Genomic DNA, 23,603 nt, shown 5'->3' on the forward strand with positions numbered 1-23,603 from the left:
AGAGACAGCCAGCGAGAGAGGGAACACAAGCAGGGGGAGTGGGAGAGGAAGAAGCAGGCTCATAGCAGAGGAGCCTGATGTGGGACTCGATCCCATAACGCCGGGATCACGCCCTGAGCCGAAGGCAGACGCTTAACCGCCGTGCCACCCAGGCGCCCCTGCCGAACATCATTTATCCTAAATGTTCACTGGCATCAGGAAGACCTTGGGGTAGGGGCTCTTCACGAGTAACACAGGCACGGCTTGCCCAGGAATAAGCAGGTGTCCCCAGAACAGCTGTGTGCGGCAGACTTCATCCACCGCTCCTGCCCTCTCCGTGGTGCTCAGCCCTTACTGCTGAGAGGACAACGCTCAACGCCACCGAAGGTTTTCACAGCAGGGGCGAGTGGAGGGGGTCTTGTGAGGTACTAATTTTGGAAGTACAATCTAAATACTACAAAGGAGAATCAGATCTCGAGTACCTGAGCCTATTTATATTGCCTTAATTCATTAATCTTACATGTCTAGCCGGCCTTCTTTCTCACAGCACAGAGGACAGCTGGGAAGATTACATGAGACGCAGTATGTGACAGCCTCGCCCAGTGTCTGCATACCCAGTAAGAGGTTAGTCCTTGAACTCTGAAAGTACTTCATAAGTAAGAAGAAATTAGTTTTTCTATCAACATCCTTGTCAGTCTCATTCTGACTTGCTCCCAAGACTACCTTCTCTTTTGTAAAAGAAACACTTTATACTATTTGAAGTATACATGAAGTTTCATTTTTGTTCAGTGTTCTTTACTTATCATTGTGAAAAGTTATTTCTGAGGAACTGAAAGCCCAGAAGGTAATCACAACGAAAATTTGTTAATTTTTTTTTTTTTTTGAGAATGATGATTCAAACGCAGACTTGTAGAGAAATCATTTAGGAGAAAGAAGGCAAATGCAGCCTCTGAAGGATACTGTTCTAATTATTACCTAACAAAGCAAAGTTATTTAACTACATTCAAGGACATAAGACAAAGCACTACTTTAAAACCACAATGACTGAACAGTTAGGTGAAAAACATAGCTGAAATAGGAAAGGGGAATGGGCTTCAGAGTAATCTGAATTGGGACAATGATTCTTCAGTCCTAGACGTTTCTATTATCTGAAAATCTTGAATCACACCATTTCCTTTTTTACCTCCCACAAGGTCTTCACTGAAATTGCAAAGCAGTATTCTCACAGAACTAAATAATAGTTGTCATTTTGTTAGGATTCAAAATTTCAATCCAGTAGCCATCGGGATCTTGAATAAATGCCAGACCTTTCATTTTACCTGTAAGATGAGATGAATTCCATTATAAAAGAGACCTTTTAAAAATTTAAAATTAAGAATATTTTTTATTGATCCAAATTTTAATTTGCATTTTAGCCAAGTACATTATTTTGTTTCTAGTTTTAACTTTAGACAATTCCACTGTCAGTGTTGCCCAAATGCATGCTTTTCAGAACAACTAGCACAGTATCTTTGACACATAGCTGGGAGCCAACTCTCCTAAATAAACCGTGTACTGGCTGCAGCTTTAGGCATCAGATTTTTTACTTCACCTTCATGATATATTTCATGCTACTCGTTGAGTAGTCATAGAGATTGTCTTATTTTATTTTTTTAAGACTTTATTTATTATTTGATGGGGCACCTGGGTGGCGCAGTCGTTAAGCGTCTGCCTTCGGCTCAGGGCGTGATCCCAGCGTTCTGGGATCGAGCCCCACATCAGGCTCCTCTGCTAGGAGCCTGCTTCTTCCTCTCCCACTCCCCCTGCTTGTGTTCCCTCTCTCGCTGGCTGTCTCTGTCAAATAAATAAATAAAATCTTAAAAAAAAAAAAAGACTTTATTTATTATTTGAGAGAGAGACAAAAAGAGAGCAAGCAGGGGGAGGGGCAGAGGAGAGGGAGAGAATCTCAAGCAGACTCCATCTTCAGCAGAGCCTGATGTGGGGCTCGATCCCAGGACTCTGAGATCATGACCTGAGCCAAAACTAAGAGTCAGATGCTTAGCTGAATGAGCCACCCAGGTGCCCTGAGATTGTCTTACTTTAAAGAGGAAAAGAAAACAGGGAGGTGTCGAGCAGGTGGCATGGCCTACCCACACAGCCAAAAGACCCAGACGCTTGGGTCATAACAAACTCTTTAAACACTATTGTAGGTCACTCGAGCTCTGTCCATCAGTCTTTCTCCCAGGAATTCATAACTGGGATTGAGAGGCTAGTAGGTCTAATAGTAGAGTAATTTGCTTAAATGGAAAAATGTGACCTCAGCAATGTTTTGGGACCAAGATGCTAAATTAGTTTGACTCCAATCTCTCTCTGGCTCTTTTCCCCAGGATCAACCCCAGAGGCACATATATGGAAAATGGGGGGAGGGGGGGAGTGAGAACTGGTATGATGACTGGGAAGAGGAACAAGTAGGGGTGGGGTGACTGTTTTCATGTGGTCCCTGTGGGAATGGATAGCTGTGGCCTGGACCAGAAGGTGGCCCCTCATGGCTGTGGGAGAATAAACAGAAGGGGTTTTGTCAGTTTGGCTCTTGCTCCTCCCAGTGCCTTGGGCGTCTGCTCCTGCCCCCACACGGGGGGAGGTTCAAACGACTGGTTCCTGGTTCCAAAGTCCTCAGGAGTAAATAAGGGCAGTACAGAAGTCTAACGCCTGTGAGGAACTGACAAAAACACGCAAGAACTAACCGATCTCCCCGGCCTCCACTTTCCACACAATCAGAGTCAGGGAATGACCATCTCCGAAGGACTCATTCCCTCTGAGGGACAGAGGGGAAGAAGATGTTGACTGAAGAGCTGTTCTGCAGACTGCAAGGTGTTTAACTCTCACTTTCAGGTGCCTAGGGATCTCTGCCCAGACCATCTCCCTGAGAGCATGGGGGCTGTTAAAGACTGGGGTCTAGCCTCCCCCGTTCACACTGCCTGATGCCCCAGAGTAGTAATAGTTGCAATGACAGCAACTCCTCAGAGATCAAAGCAACAAGAACTTCAGGAACATCACCATTAACAGTCAGTTATAGATTGAAACAGAAGAACAAATATTAAACCAACGGACCAAGTGCTATTAAAACATGTAAAACTGACAAATAGTAGGAACTATAGCCAATATGAAACAAGAACAAGAAAATACTTAAGGAACTGAGCAAAAACTAGGGATCAAAATTGTAACAGCTGCAATTAAGAATACAATAGATGGGGGCGCCTGGGTGGCTCAGTCATTAAGCGTCTGCCTTCGACTCAGGGCGTGATCCCGGGGTCCTGGGATCGAGCCCCACATCGGGCTCCTCCGCTGGGAGCCTGCTTCTTCCTCTCCCACTCCCCCTGACTGTGTTCCCTCTCTCACTGGCTGTCTCTCTCTCTGTCAAATAAATAAATAAATAAAATCTAAAAAAAAAAAAGAATACAATAGATGAGAACACAAAAAGATGACTATCAGAACAGATACATTTGAGGAAAAATTAGCTAACTGGTATGCTAGCGTGAGGAAAGCTCCTAGAAAAAGAACAAAGAAATAACAAATATAACAAAAGCTTCCAAAACAAAATAGAAGAGAACCTGAATCAGCAGATATTTCAATAGCAACACTGGATAGAAAAAATAAGGCCATGGAGTTGTATTTTCAAGATCAAAGGAAAATAAACCTAAGATTTTATATTCAACAAAACCGTCACTCATATACAAAGTTACGGATCTGAGGCACGCAAAGCCTCAAAAGTTCCGCCTCACAAACCCTCTCAAGAACAGTTTTGGTTGAGGTACTTGAAAGAGGGACAGAAAAACCCAAAAGATGCTGCAAGAGATACACAGAAAAAAGGACTCCGATATATATATTTAAAAAAATAAAATAAAAAAGCCAAGGCCAGGGGGCACCCAGCTGGCTCAGTTGGTAGAGCGTGCAACTCTTGATCTCGGGATTCTAAGTTTGAGTCCCAGGCTGGGTGGAGATAACTTAAAAATAAATAATAAATAATAAATAATAAATAATAAAAATAAAAGCCAAGGCCAAAGAAAAAGGAAAAATAAATCAGCAGTACCCCGGTCTGGGAGGGTATCTGGATATCACATCTCTTCAACGAAAAAAAGAAAAGGATTAAAAGGAAATGTGAAATGTTTCAAATAAAAATTGAAATAATATGCTGGCACAAACAGATCTAAGTAAAATTATTATAATGCATGTAAATCCAACAAAATCTAGATATATACTATTACTAGGTATATACCTAAAACATAAGGACACACAAAGGCTACAGAAGAATAAAAATGAAAGACCAGCCATTTATTAACTAAGGAGATGTGGTGTCGTTATATTTAAATCAGATAGCACAGGCTTTAAGGAATTTAATTTTGGGGTGGCTAGATACACCCTGAAATAGTAAAAAACAGTGGTCAGTGAGAGAATATGGTAAGGCCAAAGGGTGGGAGACGGCTCGCCAGACTCTGTGTCTAGTCCCTTGTGAAGCTGCCCCACTTGCTGCTTTAGTTCCCTAAGATACCCGGGTCTTCTTCCAATATTCCCTCTGTTTTCCTTAAGCTGTGTGAAGCAGACTTCTTCAAAGTTACTTGCAACCAGAGGGATTGATTACAACAGTACCTTCTGTGGTTGCTTCGTAACTGAACAGAAACCGGGAGAAAACAAGCAGCAGACTCACCATCATCAGGCTTCTTCACAAATTTGACTCCCAGTTCTTCAAATCTTTTACAAGCACCATGTACATCAGGAACAGCGATTCCAATGTGACCTTAGGTGGCCACCCCCAAAACAAGGCAGACAGAAGGAAGAAATAATTACTGCAGGGTATCCAGGGGCCACAACTAGCTTCCAAAACGAGTTTATTTCAAAACATAAGGCACCTGAAAACTGACTGAATCAAGTAAGTTCAAAACTTGTATTAAAGCCCAAGAATCTAACTGACTGTGTATAGTAAGCTAATTAGTAGCTCTGAGTTAAAAATTCTTTAAAATAACCCCAATATTGGGCTCATGTATAGTTCAATCTGTTAAGAAAAACTATCAAGAAAAAGTAATCATTTACTCATATTAATAGGTTTGTTGTGGCCACTGAATATCTAGCAGCCAGTTTAAGCCTGCGATCCTGTCATCTTGACTGAAAGATTCTAGATCAGGGCAGAAGAGTATGCTAGCAGAAATGGGAATTATTATCAACCACAGTTTTTGTTTTTTAAATTAAAAAGTCGACTGGAAATAGAATACTGAGACTGAAAAGTGAAATCATCGTGAGAGAGTAAATGTAGGGTTTAGATGGAGACTATGAAATTAACTCCTACATCAAATTTTTCATAGAAAATTAAAACCACCACACTCCAAAGATGTTAATTACTCTTCATCAGTACCCAATGCACAAATCACACAAACCCATGTATACTACATAGGAACAGGCCAACATACCGAACCCTCGAGGGTCTGAGTTGCCGCTGTGGTAACTCTGAGTCTCATCAACTTCCGTGCCCCAATTGCTACAAGAGGGAGGGAAGCAGAATTACAAGTGACCTGTGGAACAGATGTTCTAAAAAGAAAACTGCAGCACTCTTTGAAATCTCAGCATGTATGTATACAAGTTCATATACTTGGTTTCATCTTTGCTACTGTAAATATTAAAGTCTCAACTAGAGAAAAGGCAAATGGGCAAAATACGATTTTAATTAGACTGGGGAGATGATAAAATCAAGCATCTGGATAACAATTATGATAATAGAAGCAACTATCATTTCTTGTACTTCATAGAGGATACTTAATTTATCTAAGGATCTCATTAAATATTCCAAACAGCTCCATGGGCTCAGAGTTGAGTCTCCATTCATTCTTATCAATGAGACTGCCACTTAAGGAGCCGACAGAAGGTGTTCAGGGTCCCCGAGCTATCATCAGAGCCAACACTCATGTCTAGGTCTGTCTGATTCCAGAGCTGTTTAGAAGCAGGGACACACTAACTCACACACCCTGATATAAATGCTCTTTTGTTAGTTGTTCCAAAGGACACAGAAACAATATAAAGCATAAAAACAACGTTCCTAAAATGCTGGAATTATGAAGACCTTAGTTCTGGTAGTGTCTACATTCATTAGCTATCGTTGGGCAAGTATCTTGCCAATTCTGTCTTACAGTCTCTACCCAAAAGATAATGATCTCACTTGCCCCTAACTATGCATCAGAACAGTGCAAAGACCAAAAATCCATCATGAAAGACTCAAGCTGTTACAAATGCAAAGTGATTAGGTAGACCAGGTTTGAATCAAGCTTGTAAGTAAGGAAAAAAGGTTTATAAAAATGTAGACTATACAGAAAGATAAAAACTCATACTCACTGTGTCAGTTCAAGGGTAGCTTTCCTGGAGAATACCCATGCTACTTTTTCATCTTTATCTTTTGGGATGTCATTTTTTTCCTCATAAGCCAAGAAATAGAGTGAGAATTTCATAGTGGGAAAATCTAATTTTTGGAGTAGCCTGAAATTAAACAAAAAGCCTACATCAATTAACAACAGGAAAAGTTGATTCATACTAAAATCAACATGACAATATTCAAGTTCTACTAAGAATACAAGCCTATTTAATAGGAAGAGCGGGGGAAATCAATAAAAATATCTTATTAAAAAAAACCTATTCATCTGTAAATATCAGTGAATGGAAGTTTTTACAAAACAAACTTTGATAATTCAATTCTTCAAATATAATGAAATTTAGCTGGAATTATGGTACTTGTTTATAAATGGCAAAAGGTATCTTTAAAAGAAAATTTTGTCCATTTTTGGTGAATAATACAATGTATTACCTTATTGTTCTTTCAGATATATGGCATTCAGTTAAATAAAATATCTTACCATGCCAAAACTCCTAGGAAAAGACAGTGAGGATAGGTGGTAAGAGAGAAGGAAGGACAGAAGAATATCACAGAAGATGTGAATGTCAACGGTACAGTGGTTAACCATATGGAATACTACAGAAAGGTCACACAGCATTAAGACTGAACAGGTGGCTAGATATGGAAAGGTCCTGAGGGCAGTTTCAGCAGCATGGTGCAGCGGAAGCTGGACCACCCTGATGGACAAGGAGAGGTGAGCGAGCATGGTTGACCTATATAGATGATCGGTGATGATGGGAAAGCGGGCAAGAATTATGCTAGAGTAAAGACTTCAGCTTGTTTGTAGGTTGAGGGAAAAGAGCCAGCGGAAAGGAAGAGACTGAGAAGACACAAAGAGTGAATGAATTACCATCCTAAAGGTTTAAAAAAGATAGCTGAAGGGGTGCCTAGGGGGCTCAGTCGGGTAACCATCCGACTCTTGATTTCAGCTCAGGTCATGATCTCAGGGTCAGGAGATGGAGCCCATACACTGGGTATGGAGCCTGCTTAAGATTCTCTCTCTCCCTTGCCCGCTGCCCCTCCCCCACAAGATAGTTGAAGTCGTGGCCTATAAACTGAATTTAAAGAGTATACCATTATTTTGCAAGGAGTAGGGTAGAATGAAGATGGACACAATAAAATTTTATTTAGATTATTGAGAACTAAATGCTCAAAGCTGACCTTATTCATAATCAATAAGAGAGAATGGCTGAAGCCTACCTAGCAAATGGAAAGTTTCTAAGCTCTATTTCAAATCTTTTAATTATCACTGCTATGTAATACACCTTGGTCCACTGGGACCCCGCACTGACTTAGCACCTCAAATACTCCAGTCATGAGAAACTATCTCCGCACCTACTACAGCAGACCGCGCAAGCCTTACGCACCAATCAGGCGGGAGCAGGAGCAGATGAACCTGCTGTCACCTGCTTGTCTCAGTGAGCATATCTTTCAGTGTAATGTCAAGCTGCACCCTGTTTGGGGGCTCTTGAAAAACAAGGTCAACACTGGAGTCAATCAGATCTGGATTCCAAATTTCATGCTGCCATGTGCTCACTGTGGCATTTGGGGCTAGAAACTTAATGTCTCTAAACTCTGGTTTCTTCCTTACTCCGTAAAATGGGAAATAAACTATTTCATGAGCTACTGTGGAGACTGAATGAAAAACACGTAAAGTGCCTGGCAAAGACCTTGTTCAATGTATTTGTTTTTACTCCTTCAAATATGCTGTAAACATTTGCTAAACTACTTTTTCTGGAAAGAATTAAAAGAAACTATTAACTGCAGTTATCTTTGGGGACAAGGACTGGAAAAGGGAGGCGACCACTTTTTATTTTGGATTTTTCTAAACTGGTCCGATTTCCTAAACAAACATATACTGTATTACTTGAATTTTTCTCTCATAGTCAATGGAGGTTATCCAGGCAGCCAATTTAAAATCATTTAATTCTATTCTTTATGTATCTATATTGTCAGAAACAAACAAAAACCCCTCATGTTATTTACAGAAACAAGTCAAGAAAAATAAACAAATATGCTTCAAGGATTACAAGATCAGTGGATATTATCTGTTCAGCAAAAGAGAATACATCCTATAAAAATGAGACAGATGGCAAATTTTAGGTAAACTCATTCATTTTTATGCATCTTTATAACTGTATCTTTTCCAAAGTAAATAAGAGGCCATAAATTAAAAGGATTTGAACACATGACAGATTAAACAGCTCTCAGAGAGAAGGGAGGCAGAGAACACCCAAGTACTCAGCCAGCGAGCCTAGCCCCAGACACTTGGCCGAAAGGACTTCTGTGATTTCTGAAGAAAAGTTAAATCCATTTTTTAAATGGATCTGAAACATTCCCTATATTTGCTAAGCTATGCATTTAAACATTACAGGTGCCAATAAATAGTTTACTTACGTCATCCCAAGAATTCTAGTATAAAAATCCAATGACTTCTTAGGATCCTTAATTCGTAGCATGGTCTGCTGCAACAGAAAATCCTAAGGAGAAACAGTGCACATTAAACAGGTGTTGACACCTGGCACTTGTTACCAACATTAACTGTGCTTTCTATTGCAGAAGACAGTCTGCCTGTGTAACACAATGTTTCAGAAGAAACCAACTTTGTCCCCTCAGCCTTGCCTGGTCCCCACACCTACCACTAACACTTCCTACAACTCTCTGCCCAAGGATGTTTCCTGGTCACAAGAGTAAGCCCCTGCGTGGGGCAGGCCCAAAGTGCCAGGGAGTTCACACTCTCCCAATGACCCTCAACCAACAGTGGATGAAAAACCTGGCTCCCTTGGCCCTTTGTGGGACAATTCTACAGCACGTTCCACACAGTCTCTCAGAGACTTCCCTGCAGGATTAAAGCCCGGTTGCCCTCAATGGTAATCCACTTCTACATACTTTTTTTTTGCCTCCATTCCCACTCCATATAACTTTCTGTGATCACCTCCCAAATAAACTACTTACAATCAAATCCTTACGTCCAGTTGGCTTTTGGATGACCCAAGATAAGATAGTGATATTACAAATAAAGAATTCAACTACTGTAAAATGTGTTAAATGAATTCATAAATGTTTTTACTGGTAACCACAGCAAGAGATTACTCACAAGACCCTAGACTCCTAAATAACTGAAAGGGTAAAAAGTTACTATCTCTAACACCATTGTGAAATTGTCCAATTTACAAATCAGGAAACGAAAGGCTTGACTTCACTGAGAAAAGGGTAGAGTGTTTCAATTCATGGAGTTAAGATGATTAATAGCATTAATAATACTACTTTGCCTTCGTCCGGTACAGTAATTATGAGGAAGTATCACTATCCATAGGTATTAATAGCCCCATTTTATAGATAAGAAACACACCTGAGGTGATTAAGTTAATTGTCCCAGCCTCTGATTCTAAGTTCAGGTCTCTTTCTACCAGAGACGCCTGCCAAACCATGAGTCCGTTAACTACATTTGTGCTTCCTGTCAGATTGTTTTCCTATTATACCCAACAGCTTGACAAAACAGGCCTGAAAATTCTGAACTCTCCCTTTGCAGACACACAGACATCTCTCCCCTATCACTCACATCATAGAAAACACAAATGTATTTTTTTTCATTCAGCATCATTACAAAGTGTTTCTCTATTTTGTTAATTTTTTAAGTGACCAAAATGTACTCTTATTTTAAGCATGAAAATCCTCACTTAAAACAAAACTAGCCTAAAAACTACTCTATCTCAATAAGTAGATCTTAATGAATATAATAATCTGAGTCTTCATTCACAGCTTATAACCACACATAAGGCAGTTGGCTCGGAAATTACATGTTTCCAGAATACTTGGATCGCTTTCCTCAGGCAGGTGCTGCACTCCTAAAGGTTTTAGTTTCAGCAAGCAGCTTTAAAAAAGGAAAAGCAGCTCCTGACATCCAGGTACTGGCCTGGAGCTCGCAATGAGACCTTGGTTTTCCCCATTGGACAAAACAGCAAAAGCACCTAAAAAGTCACTCTGTGATTGCAATGAAGGGAGGTCGAAATGCAGCAAAACCAATTCTACTTCATAGTCTTGTTTAGTGCAGATTAAAACAAGGCACTGTTTGAACTTTGGTCGGGTAGGTGGCGTCTAGACACAGGGTTTTCAAATGTTTAAAACTATCTGAAAAATATTAGTTACTATTGCCTACACAAACCCTCAGCTATCTATCTATCTGCTTTAAAAATGTGCGGAATTTACTTATTCTGATGATTCGGGGACATTTCTATAAGCATGAATTATTGTCTTACAACGTAATGTAGGAGTTCCTGGTACATTTACTACTACCTGTCCCTATACTGAGATGGTCCCTTCAACTCCTGTTTTTATTTTATTCTTTTAATGCGTTTTTTTGTCCCCTCACTCACCGTTAAGCTATTAGTTGTCAATTCTATCAGCAAAACACTCCTTTTTTGGACACAAGAAAGCTAATTTCCCAAATTCTTTGACCCTACCCTTCTCACCACCCCTGCTCGCACCCTGATCCCAGCTACCCCACCTCCCACCCAGCCTGGTTGGTACTTTTCTCTCTTACCTTGTCCCCTACAATCTATTCTTGGGGAAATCTTTTAAAGTTAATTCAGATCACTCTCTGCTCAAAAACCCTGAGAAGGCTCCCATTTCACTCAGTCAAAGCTGAAGTCCCTACAATGGCCCTCTATGGTTGGCCCTGGTTGCCTTGCTCGCCCCTCCTCCTGCCGACTCACTCAGCTCCCCTGTAGTCTTCAGCTCACCTAGGGCCTCTGCTGGAAGGCTCTTTGCCCAGAGCCACTTCTTTTTTTTAATCTTTATTTGTAAGTAGGCTCCACACCCCATGTGAGGCTTGAACTCATGATCCTGAGATCAAGAGTTGCAGGCTCTAACTGACTGAGCCAGCCGGGCGCCCCTCCCCAGAGTCACTTCTAATCTTTTTACCTCTGCTCCAATGTCGTCTTCCCAATGAGCGCTTCACTGACCACCATAACTCTCCACTTACCCCTTTTTTTCATTTTCTTTTTCCACAGTACTTGTCGCCATTCAATATGCTATTTACTATATTTACCTTTTGTTGTTTTCCATTCCCCATTAGAATATAAACTCCATAAGGACAGGAGTGTTTGTTCTGCTTACGGATGCACCTCAGAACAGTATCTTGACAGAGTAGATACCCACTAAATATTTGTTGAATGAGTAAATGAGCTTTCACTATGATTTTTCTTTCCAATCAAGCTGCATCCAACATTATCATAAAAAAAAATCATTACACTTACATATTAACTGTGTGCCAGACACTGTTCTTAGTGATTTCTAGAAATCAACTCAAATAATCTTCACAACAACCCTATGGGATATGTATTATTACCATCCCCACTTTACTGAGAGAGTAAGTGTCAGAGAAAAAATTCCACCCCAAGCAGTTTGGTTCCAAAGTCCTTGCTTTCAACCACCTTGGCTAAACTGCCTCTAACAACAAAGAAATAAATAATGACACAGGCATAACAGAATATTGTGAATACATTTAAAATGCTGCTTTAGAGGTATATTAAATGGCAGGGGGCATTCACATGGTATATTAAGTTTAAAAAGATACATATATGTATGGTTTATTTAATATGCTATTCAGATTAATTACATCTTAAAAGTAATGTTAAGCCTTTAATTTTATTATCTATTAACATGGCTATGTACTAAAACTATCTAACTACACACATATAAATGAATATTAAGATGAACTTTTAAAAGGCTATACATAGTGGGGCGCCGGGGTGGCTCAGTCTGTTAAGTGTTTGCCTTCAGCTCAGGTCATGATCCCAGGGTCCTGGGATTGAGCCCGGGGTCAGGTTCCCTGCTCATCGGGGAGCCTGCGTCTCCCTCCCCCAAGGCTGCTCCTCCTGCTTGTGCTCTGTCTCTCTCTCTCTGTCAAATAAATAAATAAAATCTTAAAAAAAAAAGTCTATGCACAAAGTTAACAGTACTGTATGTGTACTTGAGAGCTGTTAAGATAGCAGACCCTAAAAGCTGTCAGCACATACACACAAAAAGTACAATGTTAGGTGATCAATACATTAACTACCCTTACTGTGGTAGTCATTTTGCAGTGTATGTATACCAAATCAACACGTTGTACACCCTAAACTTATTATACATTGTTATATGTTGATTATATCTCAATAAAGCAGGAAAAACAGTTTTTAAGATAGAGAGAAAAAATGGAAAAATACAGCATTGTTCCAACTGAGAAGATGCAATATAATAAACAGATTAATTCCAAGTAAATGTATAGATGAAATACACACTGCAGGGGAGCCTGTGTGGCTCAGACGGTTAAGTGTCTGCCTTTGGCTCAGGTCACGATCCCAGGGTCCTGGGATCAAGCCCCACGTCCTGCTCCCTGCTCAGTAGGGAGTCTGCTTCTTCCTCTCCCTCTGCTGCTCCCCCTGCTTGTGCTCGTGCTGTCAAATAAAATCTTTAAAAAAAAAAAAGAAGAAATACATACTCTAATGCCATTGTTAACCTTAAAATAAGTCTATACATGGTGAAAAAAAATAAAGGTATATTCAATATTAGTGGATTTATTCATAAAAAACAGGCTTATAAATCCTTTGCTACAAAAATGTTATTTGGATGATATAAAAAACAAGCAGGGCTTGCTTTTTATAAAAATGCTCAAGTTATTCTACGCTAATAGTTTGCTTTCTATCACTAACATATTCTGTCAACTCTGCACTTCTGGTAAACACTTGAATGATCCTTCCTCAAAAAGTCCCTAAAAATGACTGTTTATTGCTACGGTTCTAAAATATTATTTAAAATAAATATATCTTGTGTTTAAAAAAGTAGGACTTACACTCAGGTCCTGTCTCATCAGACAATTCTTAACTTTGTCTTTTCTTTTCACGCTCTAAATTTGGACAATGAAAGCCATCTTTTATGACTAAACTATCTTTGGGTTTTCTGGGATGGGTACTAGGTAACAAAGACTTGCTCCTTTGCCTTATAAAAAGCGTAATAGAAATAATCAGGCTTTGGGAGAGCATTATCCAAATTTAATTAGCTCAAAACTACCTTGGAAAAACTTTAATGGTATAATCAAGGATGTTTCTAGTGCACCCCTTACGTTTCTGCAGTATCATCCTGACAAAACTATAAAGGTGCAACAGGGATGTGAAGTAAAGGGCCAAGGTCCCTTCGAGCACCTCTAAATGGGGTTTTTGGTGTTAAGATGTGAGACTTGGGTGAATCTTCATTTTTTTTATTTTTTTGCCTATGGACGTTCAGTTGCTGCAGCACAATTTCTTGAAAAGCCTATCCTTTCTCCACTGAACTGTGTTCACATCTTTGCTGAAAATCTGTAGGGTCTATCAGTGTGGGTCTATTTCTGGGTTCTCTACTTTGTTGCACTAATCTGTGTCTTCTCTGCCAATACCACAACGTAGCGATTACCGTAGCTATACAGTGAGTCATAAAGTCAGACAGACTAATTCCTTCCACTTCATTCTCTTCAAAATTTAGTAATTCTAGCTTACGTGCCTTTCACAGAAGTTTTAGAATAATCTTACCCACTGAAAAAAGGGTGTGTGTTAAACATGTATACCAATTTGTGGAGAATTGACATCTTTACCATTCTGAGTCTTCCAATGATGAACACAGTATGCCTATTTATTTAAATCTTTATCTGTACTGTGTAATTTTCAGCATGTAAGTCTTGTATATGGTGGATTTATATCTAAGAGATTTTATTGGGCAATTATATTTTTAATCTTGGTGCTCATGTGTTTCCTGCTAGTATACAGAAATAGAATTGATTTTTATATGTTTATCTTCTGTCCTGCGACTTAATAAACTCACTTTTTGTAGATTCCTTAGGATTTCCTATGTACAATCATGTCCTCTGCAAACAGGGTCAGTTTTATTTCTTCCAATCTGTATGACTGTTACTTCCTTTTCTTACGTTACTGCACTGGCTAGAACTTCTAGCACTATATTGAATAAGGTTGGTAAGAACAAACATCCTTGTCATGTTCCCCCATATTAGGGCAAAAGCACCACCATTAAGTATAACGTAAATTTTTTATAGGTGATCTTTATCAAGTTGCATAGTTCCCTTCCATTCGTACTTTTTTCCTGGAAAAAAAATTTAAACATGGATGGTGTTGAATTTTGTCAAATGTCTTTTCTGCATCAATTAAGGTGATCATGGGATTTTTCTTCTTTAGCCTCTAATATAATGGATTACTTTGATTGATTTTCGGATACTAACCCAGTTTTGCATATCATGGTAAATTTTTAAATATATTGCTAGATTATTCATGTGCTAATATTTTGTCAAGGATTTTTACTTCTATATTCATAAGAGATATTAGTAATTTTCTTTTTTTGTACTATCTTTATCTGGTTTTTGGTATCGGAGTAATAGTAGCTTTATAAAATGAGTCAGATAGAGAACAAACTTAGGGTCGATGGAGGGAGGTGGGTAGGGGAACGGGCTAAATGGGTGATGGGTATTAAGGAGGGTACTTGTTATCATGAGCACTTGGTGTTACATGCAAGTGATGAATTACTAATTTATACTCCTGAAAACAATATTACACTACATGTTAACTAGAAATTAAATAAAAATTTGAAAAAAAATACAAAAAAAAAAATAAAATGAATCAGGAAGTGTTCTCTCCTCTTCAATGTTTAAAGGGATTGTATAGAATTGATGTTAATTTTTCTTTAATGTTTGCAAGAATTCTCCAGTGAAATCATCTGGGCCTCAAGACATCTTTTTTGGAAAGTTCTTAATTATGAATTCAATTTCCTCATGTTATAAAGCTATTCACATTATTTATTTCATATGGGTAAGTTATGGTGGTTTGTGTTTTTCAGGGAATTGGTCCACTTCATGTAAATTGCCAAATTTACATGTACAGAGTTGTTTTTAATATTCCCTTATTATCTTTCTGACATCTGCAGTCTGTACTGGTATTCCCTGTTTCATTCCTAATACCAGTAATTTGTGTCTTCTCTTTTATTTTGTCAGTGTTGCTACAAGTCTATCAATTCCATTGGTTTTTTTTCCACAAAGAACCAGCTTTGTTTCACTGATTTTCTCTATTTTCTGTTTTTAATTTCAATGATTTCTGCTTTTTATTATTTCCTTCCTTCTGCTCCTTTTGGGGTATTTTGCTCTTCTTCTAGGTTCTTGAGGAAGGAACTTGAATTACTGATTTGAGACTTCTCTTTCTAATGTAAACATTTAGTAATACAAATTTCCCTCTTAGAACTGTCTTAGCTGAGATTCCTTTCTCATTTTCATTCAATCCATTTTTTTTTTTAATTTCCCTTGAGACCTCCTCTTGATCCATGAGTTATTTAGAAAAGTATTATTTAGTTTCCAAGTGTTTGGAGATTTTCCTGTTATGTTTCTGCTGCTGATTCCTAGTTTGATTCTATTGTGGTCAAAGAAGGCACTCTGTATCATTTCAATAATATTAAATTTGTTGAAGTTGGTTTTGGGGCCCATGACATGGTCTGTCTTGGTATATATTCTATGGGCACTGAAAACAAAAGCATATTCTGCTGTTACTGGGTGGAGTATTCTTGAAAGGTTGATCAGATCTTGTTTACTGATGATGTTGTAGGGTTTGTCTACATCCTTCCTATTCTGTCTAATATAATCAATTGTTGAGAGAGGAGTACTGAAATCTCCAACTATAAATGTGGACTATTCTACTTCTCTTTCCATCAGATCAGTTTTTGCTTCATATTTTTTTGCAGCTGTTTTTTACTGCACACACACTTAGGACTGCTGTGTCTTCTTGGTCAACTGATCCTTTCAGCATTATATAAATATATTTCTCTACCTATGATAATTTTCTTTGCTCTGGAGTCTACTTTATTTGGTATGAATATAGCCATTCCTTTCTTTTGATTAATGTTTCCATAATAATCTTAGTCCATCGTTTTAACTTGCCCCTAGTACTATATTTGAAGTGAGTTTCATGCAGACAGCATATACTTGGGGCATGTTTTCATCTTCTTTTATTTGTTATATTAAGATATAATTGACATACAGCATTGTGTAAGTTTAAATTAAACAACCTAATGACTTGACTCATGTATGTTGTGAAATGATTACCACAACATGTTAATATCCATCACCTCATACATAGATAAGTTGGGGCATGTTTTTAAATGCACTCATGTTTTAAATACACCACTTTAATTGGTGTATTTATACCTAATGTAATTATTGAAATACCAGGGCTTAAGTTGGCTATTTTATTTATTTTTGTTTTGTTTTCTGTTAATTTTTTCTTTGCCTTCCTGTGGGTTACTGGAACTTTTTTGTAATTTCATTTTGACTTATCCGTAGCATTTCTTCATGTACTCTTTGTATAGCTTTCTCTAGGCATTCTCTAGGTTGCTCTAAGTGTTTAATTACATGTATGTTATCACAGTCAGTTGGTATCATCGTTTTATCAATTTGAGTGAAGTACAGAAACCTCACCTCTCTTTACATCCCTTTACTCTCTCCCATTTATATTGTATTAAAATATACTACTACTGCTGGGTGGGGTAGAATTTCAGGTTCCTCATGTTTCTCCATTAATACAGCAAGTGGGGAAAGCTTGTTACTGTCTGGTGAGATGAAAGTCGTGGCCTCCTATTCAACCTTCACTGATCCCACCCTGGCAGGGGGAGGGTGGGCACCTCATTGCAGCCTGTTCAGCAGAAGATTAGGCTCCCCATGCAGCCTTTGCAGGCATAGGCGGGGATGAAGCCACAGTCTTTTCTGTGGTGTTTGATTGTAGTAGAGCTGTTATTGCCTAAAAGTTTTCTGCCTCATCACGAAATAGTGCCTATTTCCTGGTCCTGTGAATAGAGAGCAGGTTTTCACTGGGTTTGGTTTTGTTTGTCTGCATCCATTGACGTGTCTATAGCCCCGAGTTTGGGCTAAATGAGGCAAAAACAAAACTCAGGGAAGCTCGCCACCATGTTGCTCCTAAGGGCTCTAGGCCCCTAGCTAGTCTGCCTTCTTCTCTCCACCTTTCAGTTGTTTTCCTATGTTTATTTTATATAAAATGTCCAGAGTGTTTAGCTGTACCTAGCAGGAGGAATAGAGAAAAGTATGTGTACTCCATGTTCCCAGAAAGAGACTCCAAATGGATTTTATACAATTGCCCCAACAGCGGGGTGTGTTTGGTCACCATACGTCTCTTTCTAATGAAGAAGACACTCATTTCTCCAGAACTGTTGCCAAGGAGCTCTGTAAGATATTCCATCTTACTCAAAATCAAAATCAAGATCTCCATTGCCTCTATCACGTTCAGTCTTCAGACAAGAGAAGTTTCAAACTTGCATTAGCTAAATTTTCAGAAATGTTAAGATTTCTTTGCCTAAGGTGTGTGTTTTGGCCTTAATAACAGTGAGGCCAACTCCCACTGGAGCCCATCAACTCTCTTTCCCAATGAATTTCCAAAAGTGTTGCATCACCCCCAGCATAGAGTCTTCAACTCAACATTCAGACTCACAGGACAACCACAGACTGAAAGGGTTTCAGTCAGAAAAACACAGCTTGCCAACAGAGCAGGGCTAGGTGTTCCTCTTCAGCAGGAGAACTTAAAAAAGTCTGTACAGCCCAGAGGCAGGGAGAAGATCTGCACTGGGTAGGAGCAGGAATCACCCTGGTGTAGAAACCCTGTGTACGACAGGAACCAGTATCTCTAGCAGCAAACACTGGGCACAGCCTCCAGAATCTCCACAGCAGACAGTTAAAGGGCTACTACATTCAGGGAAGCCCAAAGCTATGACTTCCTATGAGGTATTGATAATTCTCCCTCTCCAGATGCAATTTACCAAATTATTTTTATCATAAGTAATATTGCTAAGCAACAAACACTATTTTTGTTTCTTGGGAAACAGCTAGAGTTAACCAAATGTCACATTCTCATCAAAGGGTTCAGGGCTATACTCTTCACCCCTAGGTATCATATCTCCTATAAGACAAAATGGATCAAGTTTTGTTTTTCCCTGACTTTTTAAAGTCACAATTACCATCAGTGAAAACCCTTTTGGAAATACAAGCGTATCTGAGGGGAACAAAATTGTTTTCTCTGTAATAGCTGGAGCACATGGTTGATACACAAGATGGTTTGATATATTTTTTTTCTTCACTATCTTCCTCCTCCTAGTGTTATTTGCCTGATTCAACCTATGTCAGAATGTGATAAATTGTTCCTGAAAATAATTCAGCCACTCCCTTTACATTTATTCTATCTTATCTAAATTGGTTTCATGTGGTTTCTTCCCTGCCACTCTATAACTCGACAGCCAAAGACATACTTCAAGTATACTCACCCTACAGATAAGGGTGGCAGAAATAGCTAAGAGACACAAAGGAAAATTTTTTTTAATTTAAAAATTACCTTGATATTAGGCAACACATATGCCAAACTACTCTTACAACAGATAAAAGAAACAGGAAAGTCCGAGAAGCCCTCAGGATCACGAGGCCTTTAAAATCTCATGAAAAGGAGGAGAAAACACACAAGTGTGAGAGAAATAATTCCTCAGAGGCAATATGGTTCAAATGCTGGTTCTACCCCCATTACCTTTAGTAAATCATTACTTTTCTTGAACCTTAGTTTTCACATCTTTAGAATGGGGATAATTGTAGTTCTCAGCTCATAGGATTGAGTTCCAAAGTATATGGGATAATGCATGAAAGTGCTTCGCACAGTGTCTCTAGAGTCCCTTGCCAGGACAAGTCAGACACCTGGAGACTTCCTAGATTTCTCCCTCCCCACTTCTCCCTAATCCAGTCCAAGTGTCCTATCAACCTGACTGCTTAAATCCCTCTGGAATCTTGTTCCTTGCCTTTCTAATGAGCGCTACCTTGTTCAAGTCCTCACTACTACCTCCCTGGATGACTGTCCTAGCCTCCCTGGTTTCTGCTTCTTGTGGGCTTACCCAGATGCAATCCACTGACCTTTCCATAAAGTACCAGAGTGATCTTTCTATACTGAAAACCCAATTGTGTCATTTCTGGATTAAAAATCATTACTTCAGGGGTGCCTGAGCACCTCAGTAGGTTAAGCATCTGACTCTTGGTTTTGGATCTGGTCATGATCTCAGGGTTGTGAGATCAAGCCCTGCATCAGGCTCCATGCTCAGGGTGAGTTTGCTTGGGATTCTCTCCCTCTCCCTGTCCCTCTGCTCCTCCCCCCTCCCCCCGCAAGCACTCTCTCTCTCTGTCAAATAAATAAATAAAATAAAATAAAATAAAAGGCCCCAAAGCAAGCACATATGGTTATTGCATACTTCTCTAACTCATCATTTGTTAGCATTCCCCTGAACTGTTATTTCTACTGTTTTTGGTACAGTTAAAGAAGAGAGCATGTACCCCCCAATAAATATGTATTTATTTTAATTATATACATGTACAAATATACTAATAAAACATATATATTACAAAATGTATTTACCAAATAGAAATCCTTACAAGGTGAGAGAAACAAACATAATGGGGTCAGGGGTGCTCATATTTTCTTTTAGTACCCTGATTGTCTTGCGTACCTTCCCCTCAATTCCCACTGCCCACAACTTCAGTCTCGTGTTATCTGTAGATTCCTGCATCAGCTCTCTGATGTCACTGTGCTTTTTATATTTACTGAGTCTCTCTGCCTAAAAGTCATTCATCCATCTAGCCATTCCCTTCCCTCCTCCTTTCCATTCTCTCTTCCACCTACGCTTGCACCCAATTCTACCTAGCTACTTCCTTTGTATTTGGTAAAACGCAGATTAAGTGTCACCAACACTCAGAGTTTTCCCTGACCCTATCACCTACCACTCAGATGGGATGGGACTCCAAATTATTACATTAAAGGATAGAGACAGTAAAAATAATTAATTTCAGGAGATTATCACTTGGGAAAAGAAGTATTTGGCCTCATGAAGACAGTTGGCCAGTAAGACCACCCAAGATGTGGTGTGGCTGTACATTCCTCGTCCTGCCTTCACGACAAAGATGCAGACAAACAACAGGCAAGTTGACCTTCTACCACCACTACCCTCTCCTTCCAAACCAGGCCCTCACCACTTATTTCATCTTCTGGAAGAACCTTTCAGGTGTCCTCATCACCTCCAGGCCTGGATCCCTCCAATCTACAAACTGCTTTGAAACCCTGAATGATTCCCTACTACTTATTTATACCCGGCTTCCTTAGATGCGACATTCAAAGCTCTCGCCAAGAGTGAGGCTCCAACCTCCATTCTAGCCTTTTCCACCACAGCTCCACTGCTTAGATAACCTGAACTTCAACCAAAAATATCTCTCCAGAACATGCCTGCACTGCATCTTTCTGCCATCGCACCACATTTTTGCTCAGATCTTTCCTCCACCTAGAATGGCCGCTCCCATGTAACTCTGTCTCCCAGATGATTTTGGAGCCCCATCCATCTTTCAAGACCTAGGCCCACCCCCACCTTCTGGTTGATGCACTCCCTGATCCCCACAGTTGAACTGTATCACTTTTCATAGTTTAGAGAACAATAATATATTTTATCTTCCTTGCAGATCTCTTCATATTGCTTTTACAAACTCAGGCCCAGTGCCCTGCTAAGATCACTGCAGCCAATGATAGATCTGGGGATTCAAGTGTAGGTATTCAGATGCCAAATACCCCATGTATACACCATGCCACAGATGCTACCTTCAAAAATTTCTACCTCTTGCACTCCCGGGGTGCTCTATAATTTCAACAGCACATTAATCCCAGCTCCGTGTTATGTTACAGTTGGTGCCCTTTCGGTGAAGAGACCTCATCTTGTTCATCCCAGTAGCCCCCACACGTACCATGGTCTGTATATATATAGCAGGTGACCAGCCATCGGACTGAATTTAATTCAGTCTTTTTACTCTCCTTTATGCTAAGCTCCAAAATTACTGCTGAAGTCAGTTCTCCAGAAGCAGAATAAGGGTGGAGATTGAAAGTGCGGGCACCTCTCTGGACAAGTTACTCAAGTTACTCAATACTTCTATGCTGGAGTCTCCTTATTTGTAAAATAGAGACAATAATTACGCCTTCTTCATAGGGTTATTGTGAGGATTAAATTAAGTAATGTACTTCAAACAACAACCCAGGGCCTGGCACACTCGAGGTATAACAACTGCTACTGCATATCCATTTTACGTCCCCCACATGGTATTTCAGGGCCAAAAATTACTGATTTCAAGTAATTACTCCATATAACCAAAAGAAATTTCAATGATGTGTAATGTAAATTAAGAATGAAAGAAAATGTATTTAACAAATTTTAACAAATTTCTGAAATCTTTTTAAATAGTCCAGTACATAAAATCCCCAGTTATCTAGGAAATTAACTTATAGTGAATGACTCAGTTTATATTATGTGAAATAACTAGGTATTTATACTACATAATATTAATAATACTATTAGAAGGTATACAAGTGAAATGAGTGTAGAAGGAAATATATTTTTCTTTTCTCTTTCTTTCTTTCTCTATCTCTCTTTTTCTCTTTCTTTCTTCCCCCATAACTTTGCAGTGATTATTTTTCTTAAGTACCAGGTGCCAGTCAAAGGCATTAGCAATCAGAGGTGTCTGACTCTTCACCCTGAAGGCAAAGAGCAAGCAGGGGGCAAACTCATCGACACATATTCAATCCTCAAGAAATTTAGAAATTCCCCAATCTAGTGGAAAAAAATACAAAGGCGTTTACTGACACTGACGAGTACACTGGAATAAACCCCCCAAGCGGCTGCTGTGTCAAATCTTGCCAAGGTGGAGGCACCACACCTGAGTGAGTTACACTGACTCAGTGCAGACATGTTAAGTAAGCGGAAGGATGCAACAGGTCACTCCTCTTACTGGATCTCAGCAGCAATGAGAGGGTCGGTGAAGGAATTTCCAAGATTCCCTTTGGATCTAAGCTTCACGATTACTGTCATCTCTCCTGGGGGCCACCAAGCACAGGGAGAGAAGAAGTGTGGCCGTGAGCAACCATAAAAACCAAGCAAAAGCGAACTTTGGGGCGCGGTTAAACTCGCAGAAACCCGATTAGTTTGAAGGAGTTAAGCCGGCGGTCAGAGTAGGCTGGGAGGGGCCAGCATGGCTAGAGACCTTCGAACCTGGACTGGGAGTTCTGAAGCTGCTCTCATCCGCCATAGCTACTGAATCGGGGAACACGCTCACCACAGACAAGGGATCTGATTCGGGGTTGGCCGAGGCTTCCAGTTACCGTCCCAAAATAAACAAGTTAATGCAAGCAGGGTCGCAGTCTCTGGGGAAATGGATCCTCTCACGATCCCCTATTGGACACCACTAGCCCTTCATCTGGCCCACTCTGGTCCGCCCCAAGCGGCCGGAGCTGCAGCGGCGGCCGGATGGGGTTCGAACCCAGCCGGAGCCCGGCCTGGATGAGCCGGGGATGTGCTCCCCCGGAGGCCCCAGCTGCGCCCTGCGGAGCCGCTACTCGGGAGAAGTAGATTCTGCGCCCACCTTGGTGCTGGGATCCGGGTCGGAGCAACAACCGAGAGCAGCCTCGTCAGTGAGGCCGCTGGATGCTGGCTGCAGTTCTGCCATGGCCGCACTGCTGTTTCACCAACGACGGTCCCAAGAACACGGCAACCACCCACACTCTTCCTGGCCCCTGTTCTGCTTTTACTCGCGACGCGGGGAGGGCGCAGCGGGGAGGGCGGCCGCTGATTTCCAGCCAATCGCTCCGCGGAGAGCAAGTTGGCTCTCTGCTGATTGGGTCCCAGTGAGTCAGCGCCTCCGGCCGCAGGACTCTGCGCCCCAAGACTACAACTCCCAAGGTGCCTTGCGCTTGAGGGGGGTGCGGGGGAAGACACAAAAAATCACGCCGACTGGAAAGCGTGATTTCTCTGTATTGCATGTTGACCTAATTTTGTGTTTAATGTTAAAGTTCAGGAAGCACCCACAACTCACTGCTGCAGCTTGGTAGGAAATTAGAACCTGACGGAAAGAGAATTGGGAGCTATCCTTTTTAAAGTATAAGGATTCAAAAGTATTTTCTCAGTTTAAGCGGTACAGGATAATTAAAACAACTCTGACTTAGTTAAGAATCCAGGTTCAAGTTTTGGTTCCACTATTCATTCGCTATAGAAGCATGGAGTAATTACCGACTCCTCTCTGAGCTTCCTTGCAGGATTTTGGTCAGGTTCAAATGAGATTTACGTCACGGTTTCACTACTT

The 23,603-nt window shown here is 40.2% G+C and overlaps 1 protein-coding gene across 1 annotated transcript; it reads right to left on the reverse strand.

The window, feature by feature from the left end:
• Window positions 1-805: 805 nt before the first annotated feature.
• Window positions 806-23,065, reverse strand: GLO1 (glyoxalase I). Its single transcript, XM_045786312.2, has 6 exons — window positions 22,887-23,065; window positions 8,789-8,871; window positions 6,337-6,477; window positions 5,421-5,488; window positions 4,664-4,753; window positions 806-1,298 (listed from the first exon to the last, which is right to left on the reverse strand). Exons 1-6 carry the CDS (start codon window positions 22,968-22,970, stop codon window positions 1,210-1,212), a joined length of 555 nt encoding a protein of 184 aa, XP_045642268.2. The 5' UTR covers window positions 22,971-23,065; the 3' UTR covers window positions 806-1,209.
• Window positions 23,066-23,603: the final 538 nt, after the last annotated feature.

This window comes from Ursus americanus, chromosome 32, assembly GCF_024610735.1.
Source record: "Ursus americanus isolate L20-20 chromosome 32, mUrsAme1.1.p, whole genome shotgun sequence".
Taxonomy (NCBI): Eukaryota; Metazoa; Chordata; class Mammalia; order Carnivora; family Ursidae; genus Ursus; species Ursus americanus.

Bases quoted from the DNA above. Each gene is read 5' to 3' on its own strand.
- GLO1 (XM_045786312.2), bottom strand. From the start codon at position 22,970: ATGGCAGAACTGCAGCCAGCATCCAGCGGCCTCACTGACGAGGCTGCT. The intron at 4,754-5,420 runs GTATGTTGGCCT...TGGCCACCTAAG, and splicing joins CTCAGACCCTCGAGGGTTCG to GTCACATTGGAATCGCTGTT. The intron at 1,299-4,663 runs GTGAGTCTGCTG...CTCATCTTACAG, and splicing joins TGTGAAGAAGCCTGATGATG to GTAAAATGAAAGGTCTGGCA.